The 16,334-nt window shown below is 35.4% G+C and overlaps 1 protein-coding gene across 4 annotated transcripts in view; it reads right to left on the bottom strand.

Annotated features, from left to right (window-relative positions):
• EXOC6 (exocyst complex component 6) overlaps positions 1-16,334 on the bottom strand; it is a gene marked incomplete at its 5' end in the record, with an annotated part of 90,992 nt that overhangs the window by 59,107 nt on the left and 15,551 nt on the right. For all 4 annotated transcript variants that reach the window (XR_013957107.1, XM_080620257.1, XM_080620255.1 and 1 more), the window contains 7 exons: positions 1,311-1,379; positions 2,047-2,202; positions 3,373-3,577; positions 11,807-11,852; positions 12,811-12,901; positions 13,027-13,074; positions 14,364-14,535. Coding sequence is in view for 3 of the 4 variants with exons in the window: in XM_080620257.1 (XP_080476383.1) it covers positions 1,311-1,379; positions 2,047-2,202; positions 3,373-3,577; positions 11,807-11,852; positions 12,811-12,901; positions 13,027-13,074; positions 14,364-14,535 (787 nt within the window). The remainder of the gene's footprint in view (positions 1-1,310; positions 1,380-2,046; positions 2,203-3,372; positions 3,578-11,806; positions 11,853-12,810; positions 12,902-13,026; positions 13,075-14,363; positions 14,536-16,334) is intronic.

Genomic DNA, 16,334 nt, shown 5'->3' with positions numbered 1-16,334 from the left:
TAAAGCTGTATCGTAAAGTTAAGTCACCAAAACATTTCTATGAATATATGATACATCTGAATGCTCCCCGCATTAGTTTTGCCTGAGAAAAAAAACACATGAGATTCAATATTTTCTTATTCTCTTTGGAATTGATAAACATAATGAGTGTGGATTTGGACTTTTCTCCTATCATGGTCCTTAAAATACAATACCCTCTCTGCCTATTAATTACATTGTGAGGAATTCATGTAACATCCTACTCATCTCATTAAGATGACCATTCAGTAGAAACCATCTGTTCATTTGAAATCAGTTGATTTCATTGACTCATCTACCTACGAATGCAATGTAATTTGTATGCAAGCAGAATAAAGCAGCTTAGCATTTTTTGAAAGGTTTATTTTAACTTCATGAGCCTATTATTAGGCCAGTGCTATTTAGAATTCCATTACTTGGACTTATAAAATAATCTTCAAATCAAATTATTACAAAGATTGTTACTTACCTAACTCCTCTATAAGATATAAAAAGAAAGTTTAAATTTAGCATTTTAAGTTTATAATGACAATTTCATCATATTTAGAAATACTGCTAACCTAACAAAATCTAAAAGTGAAAAAGAGACTTTGCTTAAAACCAAAAAAAACCCACTTGAAACTGAGATGCAAATTTGCTAGAACATTTTCAGTTGCAGCACAACTTTACACAGGGTGCTACTAACACATGCTGATCAAACATACTAACCATTCACCTCCAGCCTAAATATTCAATGCAGTTTTCAGATGCATAAAGCTATTACTAAATTCTAATTCTAATGCCAGATCTCTGCTCAGTCTTGACATAAGTGAAAAAGCGTAGCTGATCTCAAATCCACACCAAAACTGGAGGTGTAAAATATGACACAGCCTGTCACGGTCTCCAGGTTTTGCTTGCTGTTTTGCTCTACTATTCTGATTTCTAAAAGATGCAGACTGAATATTCCTACATTTTGTAATATTGATCATATCCCCCCAAACATTTGGGTAACATGAAACACTTGGGGGAACTGCAAAAGCAGTAATAGCACTATTCAGGCAGACATGCATATTTTTACATATACATTTAAGAACACTTGAGTAATTAACATCTTGTGTGTCCCTTATTAGGCATATAAAATAAAACATGCAGTCATGCCCTGAGTATCCATACTTTAAACATCTCAGCTGGTTCACCCAGAATTACTACTACTAGAAGCAATATGCTTGTTTGCAAATTATTACAATTGAAGAATACAGAAGTGAATGACTCCAAAAAGTAAAATATCTTTTTGAGGTCACCTTAATACATACCAAAACAGAGTAGATGTGCAAACACCTATAGACTGGAGAAAAGTCTACAAGATCTTGGGCAGTTAATACCTAAAGAAGGAAAGGAAAAATAAAAGTACATAAAGCATAAAAAGCATATAATCTGCAAAATGTGATATATTACTAACAGAATGTGTCCAATTAATAAGTACCCCAAGATAGATAGGTTCTATCACAAAATTAATTGCTTGCAAATTAACTGCTTGACTCTTCCCTCCCTTTGTACTACAGTACTAGATTTTATTTGTGTTACAAGATCGGAATCCTTTCACTGTTTTCAAAGTACCGGATTTAAAGGTCTAAATACTCACTGTGTTATTCAATTTATGAATACTAAATATTTGGTAGCTGAAAGAGATCTAACACAAGCTGAATTCTTCAACACAGGAATGCTGGCTTTAGCAACAGCAGAATAATTTAGTGGGCCACATATCATTTACAGTGGGCAGGTAATGTGTAAATTATAACTGAACTCCCCAATAATATAAATTCTATCCAGTTGAATGTCCCCAAGCATGATGAGCTAGCATTAATACAACTAATATTTTCACACTATTTTTAACCCTTAAAATGCTAATCTAGACTGGTGCCACTTGAAGGTGCCCTTTGGTTCTTCCTGACTAATGGTGACCATCTATAGGCAGCACACTGCAAGTTTTGTTCAACAAGCCTACAAAATTCACTTCAAATGAGACATAATGATTCAGTATAAAGTTACCTCTTCTTCATGTTCATCATCTTCTTCAAACGTTCGCTTCAATGTAATTTCATTCTTGAATTCCAGAATTCTGCTTCTACCTAAATGCATATTCCGACCATAGTTTACATTATTCTGCTTCTGAAGAGAGGTATTAAAGGTTTTCTGCTGCTGAGCCTGTTTTAAGAGTAGTACCAATAAAGAGGGATGTAATGCAAATTTTATCACAGATGAGTATATGCTATGACATGAAAAACAGGTGGTGCTACTGAACACACATCAATATAACTGCAAGACATACGCGTGTCCTTAGCCTACACCAATTATTTTGTCTTTAATCATTTTGGGATGATAAATGGGTCCAATACCTTATTTCTGCATAATTTTTCCCTAATCCCCAAAATATAATTTTAACAGTAGAAAAAATAAAAAAGTAATGTCATTTTCCTGATCCTAAAGTGCAAACAGAGAATCAATATTTAAATGAAGTAGTTATCATGGATTTTTCAGCTATTTGTTGTCTTCAGTTAAGCCTTAGTGAACAGCCAGCTGCAGAAGCCAAATGCACTATATTGTCCTATTACTGAAACAAATGCAACAAGATAGCATAGTATAATCTTGCACTTAAGTTTCATTTATAATAATCAATACTTCTTTTTACAAGAACCTTGGATGACAAAGTGGCAACCTAACCTGAAATCTACCCCAAAAAAAATTAAACCAAAAACTTTACTTGCTGTCCAAATACATTTAAAAAGCATTAACTTCTTTAAAGCTCACCCAGTGCCAGATTATTTTGTGATGGAACAGGCAAGGGCTCCAGCTGTCCCAGTCTCCTCCTGGCTCTCACCCCAGTCCTCTGTATTAGTGGTACTTTAGAAAGAACTAGGCAGTTATCTCAACACTTCTTTTAGTCTTTCTCATCTTTGCCAGCTGGCCAGACAGGCTGCTCTTTGTTTTGGTGTAGTAGCTGATGAGTCTAGGAGTTGACTACTTGAAGTATTTCACTATTTTTTGTAACTTAAGATACACAGCATTTCTCCTTCCTTTTCCAGGGAGGAAACTACTTCTTGTCTAGGACACAGATACAAATTTGGAAAGAAAGTTTGATGATACTGAGATGTCACAGTGCTGCTTCCTGTGTTAGCTAGGGAACACCAGAATTGACAACTTCATGTCCAGAAGATGTTACCCAAGATGTTAGCAAGCATTTCATGGTTCATCTTTACTCAAAGGTCTATGTGATGATGATAACCCTTAGATAAACGTTTGGGCTAACCCAAGACTATCAACACTGATATTTTCAGTAGATAATAGAACTGAAGTGATCCTGTTAGGTCATCTTACCTGCTTCATGGCAGTTTCCCCAATTCTGTCAGAATGCTTTCGAATACTCTCTAAGAAATCCTTTAGATCTGACATTGATATTTCTTTTATTTCTTCACGCAGTTTTGGAAGATTTTCTATCATTATCTGGCAAAACCGGTATTGGCTAACTCTTGGAAGATATAGATTTTCTAGCTGTTCCATTGTTTTTAAAGCGGAATAGTATCTACAAAGAGATTAAAATCAAATTATGTAGCTTCTTATAAAAAAATTAATAAAATATTTGTTTATCAAATATAGGATACTAATAACAGGCATGCGATCAATATTGAAACTAGTATGTTCTTAGAAAAATCAAAAAAAAAAAAAAAAGGTGATTCTTAGAATGCTTTAGTTTGGACAAAAACATTGAACTGTCAGAGGGACTCAGTCAAGTCAAAATTTTAAGTAGGCTTCTATGGTATTAGTTGTTCCAATCAACAGAGTCACAGAATCATGGAAACATAGAATGGCTTGGGCTGGAAGGGGCCTTAAAAATCATCTATTTCTAACCCCTGTACCATGGGCAGGGACACTTTCCACTAGACCAGGTTGCTCAAGGTCCCATCCAGTCTGGCCTTGAGTCCTAACACCACGTGAAGCATCCTGCAAGACAGAGGCACTAAAGTCATAACAATTTCTTCCCCTTCTATCTTGAATTTATTTGGATATTTTATTAGTTCTTTTTTCTGAAACACAAATTGCCAGTCACCCAACATTGCAGTACATGCACCAGACAATGACAAAAATTTCTTAAAGTGTGTCTGCACGTATCTGCCTTCTTTAGGCAGATTACATGTGAACGTGTAACACACATCCATGTCCACCCTCTTTCCACCACCCTTAGCTGGAAAAGACATGTATACACTTAGTTCATGCAATATTTTTTCCGCACATATTTTGCTGTAAACCATGAATCTATTTACTTTTCTGACAAAATACAGCATATCCTACCAAGAAAATGACTACTTTGAACAAGCATTAAGGACAGGTTGGTTTTTGTTTGGTTTTTTTTTTAAAAAAAAGAAGAAAAGAAAACAAAACAACAAAGACTCCATAATTTTCTTTATTCTTTCGTGTTCTGTTAGCATACAGACTTATTTATAGCAGAAATACGGAAGATACGGCCTGACAGGGGTTAAAAAATGAAGCACCAAGAAATGGTACCTCTCATGTCCACACACTATGCAGATGTTGTACAGCTATAACTACGTTGTGAAATTTCATGCAAGGGACAATGAGTTTAAACACTCAGAACTAAGTGTAAAAAGTGATTTAACTGCAATAAACAAACAAACAAAAAGTCTCAGTTCTGACATCAGAAACCTACCAAATACAGTTATTTACCTGTCTTTACTCTTCTTTCACAGATTACAGGGACTGTGGGGCCAAGACTTACTTGCTAAAACCATTTACCAGCTTCAGGCCTGTAGCATATAACCAAAATTTTTATGCTTTCAGTTAATGTACAGAAACATTTAAAGAAGGAAATTTTGACTGAGGGAAATTGGTTTTCTAAGCTTCCTCTTACAGAGAGATGACCAGCACAAGGAGATGATTCAGAGTTGAATCAAACTCTTATATGCCTGTTCTTGAAGCCAATATCTTTCTCTATTTCATTTTCAAATGTCACATAGGCTCTTAAGGAATGCTTGAGAAAATTTTTACTTGATTGAAAAGATGAAGCAAAATAAAAGTGAGCCAATTCTGAGATAGACAGCTAAACTAAGCAGGCAATAAACAGAAATACTATGATCAACAAATCTTTGATGTCAACAACATTTTAAAGAGAGGTACAGGAAACAGGTTAAACATGAATAGGACAGCAATCAGTTGTGGATGTGACAACAATTTTCCTTTATGTGGTATTCTTACCAGCTACTCAGCCTAGGCGGCTTTTGGAAAAATGCATATAGTTTTGCTTATTAGAACAGAATAAGAAGAAGTGATGTCTTCTAGCTTGGTCTTGAATGAAGTGGAAAACCTGAGATCAGACTGAATTAACTTTCTGATAGTTTCAAGCCTTTCTTTTCATAAATACAGAGCAATATCCTTAGCCTATTATTTAGCTTTTTATGGTGTAATTTTAGTTCCTTTTTCTTCCTGAAAGTCCTACACAATCAGTGGAAAATTATCAAATCATTTTGAAAGGAAAAAGCAGAACATGAGAGTCCCTTCAAATGTTCAAGAAAATTTGGAAAAGTGTCCTTTGCAGTTCTGCTTCTGAATATTACTTTGTAGATATGGTGAGTAAATACTTCCAAAGTGAAATAAAATTCAAGTTGCTGGCTCCCCTTCCATAGACAAGCATTAATAAATTATTAATACTACAGTTGTGACTCTTTGTTCCACTCTGAAATCAACACATTCTTTTGAATTTTCTCAATAAAGACATTTCAAAGCTGGAGGATGGGGGGGAAAGAGGGTGGAGGTGGAGGGAAATCTTCTCCTTTATTCCAGAACACAACTGCTTTCAGGAGACTGCAAATAAAGAGTTTTCAAGTGTAAATTAGGAGCTTTTGTTTATTATATACTTGCTTTATATAAAATATACATAAGGCATCCGGAATGTTGCAGATAAGAGGGGGTCTGGAGGTTTTATGTGTGGGGGTTTTGTTTTTTTAAATAGTAAATGATCAGGAGTGCCACATGGTCAGACTTCTGGGGAATAAAACCCAGAATAATAGCATCAAAATAGTATAAAAGGGTTTTATTTAAATTATAAGGATCAGCTTATCAGAACACTGTTAGTTCATCTGGAAGGTTTTTGACTGCTGTCACTAAGATCAGAATTAACATAATCCATTTAAAATCCATTCTAGAGTCCCTTACAAATTATATATATATGGAGCTCAGGACCTTGCCCTTTTAACATCTGTTCTGATTAAGCACTGAGGTCTTATTAATTTGAAGGTCATCTGCAGGTCGTGATTTAAACTAAAAAGTTTTGCATATCATTTAATGGAATTATGTATTTGCATATTTTGCTTTAAAAACATTCCACAGATTTAACTCAATGCTGAAGATTTTGACAATAATATTATTAGTTCCTATCATATATTATCAATTATATAGGTGAAATTTGCCCACTTAACTACAAATGAGTTAAAAATATATTTTCAGTGTTATTTCTCCATAGAAATATAGGAGTCCTGTTATTTCTTATGAGCTAATCTTGTAAGAATATGTGCCTCAATGCAAAATTTACAATGTAGACTTTGAAATTAAAGACACAAGTTTGAAACATCAGTCGAGATCATATGATAAGACTATCCAGAACTGAACTATGTTGTCATCAGAACCAGAAAACTGTAAGATGGATAGATGGATTTTACTAACATCTCCAAACTATAACAGTGGAAATTTTTAAAACTAGCAAGCAGGACTGGAGGGGTGGAGGGGGAAATAAAAAAATTAAAAGGAGAAAAACACATACCACACCCCCCAAACAAAAACAACAAACCCTAGAAATTAATATTAGTGCTTTAATCGTCTTATTCTAAAATTGAGATGGTGTTTTACAAAATGTTTAAATCCCACTAATAGTCAGGTCTGTATTAGAATTTGAAACATTAACACAAAAAATCCAAAAGCAAAAGGAAGTGACTGTTACTTTAGTGTACATGAAATATTGTTATATTTTAAATGACAGAGAGAACTTTCAAGATTTTTATCAGTAGAGTGTCATTTGGAGGCAGTTAAGAGAAATACCATAACGTACTAAAAAGCCCCATCAAGTTAAACTAGAGAAGTCAAGAAGCTACACAGGACAGGAGCAAGATTACCTCAAAGGCTGTAAATTTTACTGAGAATAACATATTTGTACATAAGCCTTTTGAGTAAAGAAACACATAGTCATGTCCCAAAATTTCCTGCTGAAAAAACAAGAAGAGAGATGATAAAATTAAAATCCTCATTTTAATTAAAGAAACAAACTTAATTTACAGAGAAAAAATAGTCATGTTCTCCAACTTTTGTGCTTCCCTCAGAGGCAAACACTGTATACTCCTGCTTACTACATTTCTGTTGAGTAAATATAAAAAATGTTTTATACTGAAAATCTTTGTACACCAAACAAATTTAAGGGAGTTCATTGGAATTTTTCAATAACACTGCAGGAAATTCACATTCATAGATGTTGAAGATGATATACTGAAATTGCAGTTAAAAATCTTTCACTGAAGGAAGAACAGTTTATTTATTTTGTTTTTAAATCTAGTTGCCTTAACATTCTAAGTGTAATTTTTAAAATTTCCCCAGCATAACAAATTTATCAGTTACCCAAAAGGACCATGACCTGAGAACAAGGCACTATTAACTCTGAAACTTCAGTAAAGCGAGTCAAAAGCTCAATATTTCTGAAAATCAGATTAAAGTGTTGCTGTGTGGAAGAAAAAAAACACAACTAAAACCAACAACAACAACAAAAAAAACCAACCCACAGGAAAAAAAAAAAAAAAGAAGAAAAAAAAAACCCAAAACAAACACACAAGATCTCTGGAATTTTTAAAAACAGCAGTTACTGAATAAATGGGGTTGTGAGCATGGCAAGAGGTGGAGCAGCTGACAGCTCAGTATCAAATATATGTTTTGATGGAGTTTTTTGCCAGAAACACAGTATCTTTGTGAAGTATTGTTTTACAACTGATGCTTCATTTTGACATAGTTCCAAAACAATGCAGAAGATCAAAACACCATCGGTTTTATCTGTTCTGAAATCACTCCATACAGATATGGGTGGAACCAAATTATAAAAATCACTAATTTTCCTATTTGCATCCTGTATGTTTTCAGGTTTATTTGAACGCTTGGAAGGTTCATGGAGAGAAAGGCTGCATGACTGTCTCAGTGAGACTTAGTAACCTAAATAACTAATCAACTCTGTCTTTCCCACAGTTCAGAAGAAATCTTACAGTAAGGTCAGAAAACAAATTCAAGCCTTTCAGGGCAAAAAGCTCTCTCTGCAGCACCATACTCTTTCTTTAGTCTTTCTCAGAGTAGATTCAAGAAGATTCAGCAACAACCTTAGCAGGTGGATTTGTTTAATTACTTTCAATGCATGGTGGGTTTGGGTTTTTTTGTGACACTTATTGTGGAAGAGACTTGTGAAAACACTGGTTCTAACAATTCTCAATTAGACCACAATCACTTGAAGCAACTGGGAACTTTCTCCAGAGACATGTATCAAAATCCAATGCACAGGCCATGGTAACAGAGCTCTATAAAACGTGTGATAATCTTATCTCTGACCAAAAATTAAAGACTGAAGCAGTCCAGTCTAAATGCATAGCCCTCAGTAGGTGTTTTGGAGAGGAGTAGGGAAACCACACCCCTCCCTCATGTTTCCTACGCTAAGACTTGAAACCTCCCGTAACTCTGTCCAGCCAATTGTGTCTATTTAGAGCAGATTTCCACAGTTACTTCCTCTCACAACTATAGTTCTTGTCAATTTCTGTTATCCATGGCTCAGGAGACAGATAAATAGGACACAGAGCCTTTCACCTCCAGATCATCAGTTCAAATGTAGCCCATGTTGGTAGGGACCAAAAGTTGCTATCAATAGATGTCTTTCTGGTCTCCTTAGTAAACCTGCATTCCATCTGCATAAACCAGTATGTATTTCAGAGCCAAAATCCTGCATTATCTTAAAAGGTGTCCATCATAGCAAAAAGGAAATGGAATTCCAATCTTCATCGTAAAACAACTGTCCCCCTCAAATACAGAATATCCACACTTCTGTATTCCCTTCCTCTAAACATTAGAAATTCCAGCTTTATTCACAGAGCAAAACCGTAAGACAACAGATTTATGAAAATGTATTCTAAAAGGCTGCAAGCAGAGAAAGTTAAAAGAAAAGAGATCTTTTTTAAAAAGACAATGAAAGCTTTGCTGCATTAACAAACCTCAGTGAATGTTTATGGGAAATAATATTTTTGTCTAAAATAAACATTCATTATGGTTTTGTTATTATAGGGATTGTGAATGCTCCTCCCTCTGAATCTTCTAGGAAAGCTTCACAGCAAAACTTCGAAAGGTTAGTTTTGAAATTCCTTGTATCTGCACACATCAGCAATCAGGTCTTTGTACTGATGCACGGATGTCCTTGCTGTTGCTCAGTCACATAGTGATAAAGGCCAGGATATACTCACTTTTTAGATTTCTTGCCTGCTAAGCCACAAGGAAATTACCATTTTAATTACTTGCAAGTTCCGCGGGATATCCACCTCTAGGCTGTACTACAGGGAATTGTAAGTCACAGGAAAGTAGCAACTCTAGCTAATGAAACAGATATCTGAGCTGGAGCAGTAGCCTGCAGCAGAGTCTAAACCTTCTGCTCTCCATGTGATTTCAAGGTATGGTACATCAAAGCTATGGCATCTCCCCTCTCTCTTAGATCTTTTTATGGTATGACAATGACATGTCCAAACCTCTCAACTCAGTATATCACGCTCTGACTTTTAAGACTTCCTGCCTGGTAACTCCTTCCACAGGGAAATTATCAGATGTGAATCTCTTAAATAATAGAAATTTACATTTAGATTTAAAATTTCTCAGAAAGCACATTAACCATCAGTGGACTCTACAAACCCACCAGCAAACATGAAGTCAAAATGTTAAAAGCCATCTGCAATTTTATCTCACTAAAGTGATCTTTCCAGTATGATATTAGGAACTATAACTTGCCTTGCAATTCTAAAACTGAGATGGTGTTTGCCTGACAGAGCAAGAGAACAAGAGAATGCAGGCTCTGATCCCAGTGTTTCCATATTGTCAACAAGCTAAACTTAGCACACTCTACGGACCACCCTGCAGAAAGAAGCAGTGATTCAGACAGCACACCCTGCAGCCTGCTCTCTGATCAGAGTAGCAAGGGCATTGGGCTGTTTACATCTGTCTGATGAGCTGCTCCGAAAGCACTGCAACAACATGCTTCTAGCTGCTCTAAGCAGATGTCAAACTAGTGTCTTTTTCAGAGGAAATAGCATGTAGTAGTCAGGCTGGTAAGATCTATCATGCCGGTTTACATCTAACAAGTTTTTATTGTAATAAGAGGCAGTACAGTGCCATAGCTATTAGGTTATTCTTAAAGCTCTCACATTTCTGCAGAAGACCTCCCAAACAGTGTATGTGTACTGGTATGTAGCACATATACCACTGTCAAAGATATATCAGATTGGCTGCAGTGCTGACTGATATGATGCATACAGTTGATCAGAGGCATTTTGGACAGGTCTACCTGCAGGCTTTAGAGCCAATTTACTCCTACACAGTGGCCATCACTCAGAATTTTCAGATGTCCAGCAGTATGGCAGGAGGTGTTGCCTATCCAAACAACAGAAATCCAGACAAATAGTTCAAAAGTAAATCTAGATTACAATGTAGCCCTGTAGACACATGACTATGCAGAGCTAGTTCCAAATGGAAGCAGTAAGGTCCAGACAGACTTGTTAGCAGGAGCTCGCTGCAGCAGTACCAGGTGCACAAAGAGGCAACAACAAATGTCATAAATCCAGCAAGGGAAGACACAGAGCAATTGGTGTGACTGAGACTGTACAAAAAGCAGGCAGGGATAAACATGTCAATGATGCTGTAGAAATCAGTATGAAGAAAATAGCAGCAGTGGTATTCCTAGGGTGGGTATGCATGAGATGCAAGGCAGCAGCAGCCCCAGCAGGACAGGATGGCAGCTACAGGGGGTAGGGACAGCCAGACTGCTACAGAGACAGAACTGGAGATACTTGGGTTACAGCAGCACTGAGTGGCTCTTCAAGAAGTGAAGATGCAACAGAGGAAAGATCAACTGGTCACATACCAGTTAGAAACCATTATTCTATAAATTTATTTTTAATTATGGTTTTATTTAATCATTTTTCAAGAAGTCGATTTGTCACAGACGGGAAAAACCCAAAACAACAATACATTTTCTGCAGTTTATTCTCATAGCCCCATGCACATTAGCATAGAGCTACTTGATAGGTCTAAAGAAAGGTATATGGAGGGAAAAGTCGTTTTTTCTTGGATTATGAATTTGATTTAAATACATCATGATAGATTAATCAGGTTTTAATACACTCTGAAAGATCTTTCACCTTAAGGATTTTACTATTCTTGCTTCTTAAACTGTTTTAAGTATTAAAAAAATAATACACTTCACATTTTATAACCATAATTTCACTGCATGTGATGCTTACTTAAGTAAACATTATTTTTCATGGCAATCACTAAGCTCCTAGAAGTCTATATTTAATATAACATTTGTTCACTTGTAGTGACATTCTTGAAACACAGACAAGGTATTATGAAAAGACTACACATACGAAGCTACAGGACTTAGAACGGCAAACCATTACAAGTAAATATTCTATCAGTTCTCTTACAAATGTTACATTTTACTCATAGAACTAAGTTCACTCACCTTTTTACATTCATCTGTTCTTTTAGTTTGCTGTACATTTCCAGCACTGCATAAAAACAAGCAGATTAACCCATGTATCTTACTGTGGCTTTAGTTAACAGAAGAGGAAAATGCATACTGGAAAGGACAAAATGAACCATAGAAAAGGATATGCTAAATTTACCTTATTTAATTCCTACTGTAACATAAATGCAATTAAACTAGCAAAAAAAAAAAAAAAAAAAAAAGTAGAATGCAGCTAAGAAAGCCAAAAGAACTGAATTATTAACAGCTCTTTAATGAAAAAGATATAAGATTAAACAAAACAGTAGACACTATATACACCAAGTATATTAATTTACTTACTACATACCATAACCTTAGCCGCATTACCAGTCTATGCCCTGTCTCCATTAAATGGCAACAGTACCACCTACTGTACTCATAACAAGTCAACAAGACTTTACAAAGAAAAATTCTCCAATCCGTTCTATGCCAATATCACAAACAGGATAAAATCCTTACAGTGTGCAGTTGTAAAATATTACCTCTCTAAAACATCATCTAGAGCCCTTATGTTCTACATAAAAACTCCTGAACTGTTGTAATGACACAGAGCTAGAAGTTGAAGTAGAATCATTAGTATCTTCCCTAGAATTCAAACAGTAAAAAACACTCTCTTAAGCAGCAAATTTATAGTTTATAATGTTTAAAAATATTACTTCATTTAAAGCTGTATGTGGCTACATTGTTTGCATCATTTATATCTGTCTTACTGCATATATGTCTGACTATATATACAGACTATAGCTCTCTTCTCACAAAGTGTCATAACTGCTCTATGTTAAATATTGTAAAAAACATGGGACCTGCATGTTGACATCCTTTTAAAACCCATTCAGTTTTTTGTTAAACTGGATGTTCCAGTTTAACAAACTTAAAAGTGATTTATAACTTAAAAAATAAAATTATTTTCCATTTTGATTGTTGTAACTTTATTCAATATTTAATTAAGGGTCATGCACCTGGAAGACACAACTGTAGTTTTTCCACAACTGTTGTAATATTCCTTTGCTGAACTCTACATCGGATGATCTCCTCTGTTTGGGCTATCACCTTAGAGATTAAAAGTAAAAAAAAAAAAAAAAAGAAAAAAGAAAAAATCAGAATTAAATTATGCAAATAAATTTAATTTGCTACAAATATTCACAATGCCCACATAGGAAGCACCATTTTCTCACCTCTTTCCCAGCATCCTGAAGCCTTCGGTTGGTATCAGTAACTTGGACCTTAAAAATAATTTCACCTTTGTTAGACAAATATGCATATATTGCCCTGATGTGACTGCTCACCCTTGTAATCAGATCATGCTTCATGAGAAATTTAGAACAAAGAAATGCAAATTCAAATTAACTCTACAGCATGAACTTGAACTTTTGATCGCAAAGGGCTTTTCTTAACTTCAATTACTTATGACAGTTCTTTCTAACAGATTCTGTGGCAAACTTCTCAAATTTACTTGGGATTTTTGAACTTTCCTTGTTTCTGTAGGTCTGTCAAACAATTCAAATCATTGACCCAATTGACCACTGGTCCCTTTTTGATAACCTCAATGAGCTCTATGGGCCATTCATTGTCTGTAAGAAATGGTGATTGCATTTTATGGTAATTAAACATTCATACTTTGCTGAATGCAAACACTGGGTGGTTGATTAACATCAAACGTGGAAATCTCCAAACCACAGCAACATTTTAATGCTGCAGGTGCAGGCGAAGCTCGACCTCAGATTTTCCCACATAGTAAGTGACTCATTAGGTCATCATAATAAGGAAGCACATTCTAGTTTATTAAAAATCTCATTAATTTCTGAACAAAGATGCTCAATGACCTCATTGACGCTGTATTTGGTCTCTTGTTATCTGAATATCCTTTATATAATGCTCTTCTAATCATAACCTCTGATGAACTATGCTCATTCTGTCTGGTGTGCATATTTTGCTCTCAAATGTGTAAAGAGAGCTAAAAGGGACAGATCTCATAATTCACTATTTTGCATTCTGATTTGGTAGTAAATCTTAGTTCTCATTTCTAATGAAAACTACTAACTTCACCTACTCCTCTACTCATTACAAAGTAAAGAAAATTTAATTTTCATGCATAATTGCAGCATTTTTATTTTTATAATCAAGATTTTAAATGCTTCTAAGGTCTGACATCTAAATGCAGGATTAGAAAAACACCTATGTAAGAAATATCGGCTTTACCATTTGTTGTTCTTTATCTTCTGAGAAAGCCTTTAAAAAGGGCAAAATAATTCTAGTAATATTTTCTGAAAATGTATATATATAAAAAAGATATCAGAATTAGACCTAATGGAATATTCAGCTTTGTAAAAGTAAATTAGTAGATCAGGCAGCATAGCTCTAACCACAAATCCTAAACATACCACCTTTAAAAAATTATTGCAAACATCAGAGTGTTTGTGATAATAACTAAATTCTTAAACTTCAGTAGAAGAGTCAAGTTTCTTCTTTCAAAGACAATAATATATGAAACCCTGAATAACTAGTTTCTTACCTTTAATTTTTCTGCATCAGCCCTAACTTTAAGAAGTTCTGTAATGGCATCCACAAAGCCCTGATGGTGAAAATTGCACATCTTTTCTATCTCCCTGTCATGGTTACGTATGCAGGCATCAAGTTTTTCCATAAACCTCTGATGTGCATTTGGTTGGTCATCATATACAGATCTGTTAAATACAAATAAGAAAATCAAAGTTTACTTTCCTTCCCAGTTAAAAATAGCATGCAAGGATCTTCATTGAAATCTCTCCCTTAAAAAGAAAGTGAAAACACACAAACTGGATGTTAGCGTGGCATCGTTCATGATCCATTCCACCAAAATCAGCATTAAAAGAAAGAGATGGCACAAAACTGAGAACTGAACCCAGCCCTTATGGCATTAATCCAGGTGCTTAACCAGTTACATCATGCATGACCTGAGTCTCACTGGCCTGTTATTTATGCCCTAATGCTCAAATACGCATACAAAAGAATCAGTTTCTCCAACCACCTCAACTAGCATGGATTGCTTTTCCATCAAATTCCACTCTTTACTAAATATAAAGAAGTGCAAACATACAAATTTGCTTTTCTGGTATTCCTAACACCAGAGTTATCCAACTAAATCAGGGTTGGATGCTTCCAGCCAGAACGACCAAAGCACGGCAGCAGCAGCTGGGCTTCTGGCAGAAGGCAATCCCTGCTGCTCCCTGACTCCACCTGCCCACGTTCAACATCTCCCAGAGCAAAACCACAACATACACATGCCTAAGGCTGCTACCTCAGTGGGATCTAAGTTTCAGGAATGGCTAAAATCAGATCTTTTGGTTTATTTTACTAATTGTTTGAATAGTATGCTTACAAACCTTATGCAAGAAACAGGACTCCTGGGGCAATTACCAATGTAGCTTATTGAGCTGCATCAGAAATAGAAAGCTGCGTGGAAAAATGCTCAAGAATGAGAGTGAGCAAAGGAGACAGGGAGCACTTAAAAGCTTTAGACTACAGTAGGGGAAGCAAGAAAAGTGGTATCATAGAGAACTGTACTGGAAAACAAAGATATAAAATCTTTCAAGAAAGGTAAGGCACAAGCAGTTCCAAAATTTGATTAACAACTTGATAGAGCAACAACAACTAAGACAGATAATTTCTGAAGCAGCTTTTTGGATAGAATGAGAAAGGCAATATAAGGATGATATAGTCATATATACACAAACATGTTTATACTGCAAATTGCAAGCATTCAAAAAAAAATCAGGACATCAAAACACTTTAAATTACTTGGTTTAGTCTCTAATTTCCTTTCATAACTACAAAGTTTTCCCCAGAAATCATAAAGAGAAGCTGCTTATTAAAAAAAAAAAAAAAAAAAAGTAAAGAAAAAAAAAACTTGATAAGGGGAAAAACCGAAAGGCTAAAAGGCTGAAGTCCCAGTGATCTCAATGTTGCTTGTACAAGTAGTCTTAAGTTCAAGACCCAGGCAACAGTTAAGTCCAAGCCTCCAAAACTCTTAGTAGAGAGAAAGTACTTCTCTCCCAGTCTTTTTCAAGAAGCATGAGTTCCCATATTCTTCAAGATCCTCTTTTCTAACCAGACATCTGGGTTCTGCTATGATCTGGGGTAATCATAACCCATTCAACAAACCTATAGCTGAGTGTCTGACAAGAACTTGACCTTTCAAAAAGAAAAGCATATAGAAGAGATTGGAAAAGAGCCTTGTAACTAGATTCTTTGTCCTTTTTGAGTTCCTTTAGACCTTCAACAATATACTCAAAGAAGCAACTGAAGTTAAGAGATACGAGAAAGGTAATGAGCTGTCATACATGCCAAAGGAAGAAAGCCAATTCCTGATAGCCTGCTTGCTTATGATAAGAAAATAAGGCTACAGTACTGAAAGGCTGGCTCTTTCCTCCAAAGCGCAACAGGCGAAGAATACAAGATTGTTGACCCATGAAGTGGTTCACAAAGGGAAAAATACCCCTCACTC

Source organism: Psittacula echo, assembly GCF_963264785.1.
Source record: "Psittacula echo genome assembly, chromosome: 6".
NCBI classification, from domain to species: Eukaryota; Metazoa; Chordata; class Aves; order Psittaciformes; family Psittacidae; genus Psittacula; species Psittacula echo.
The sequence above is the reverse complement of the archived record's forward strand: the minus strand, read 5'-3'. Positions and strand labels throughout refer to the sequence as shown.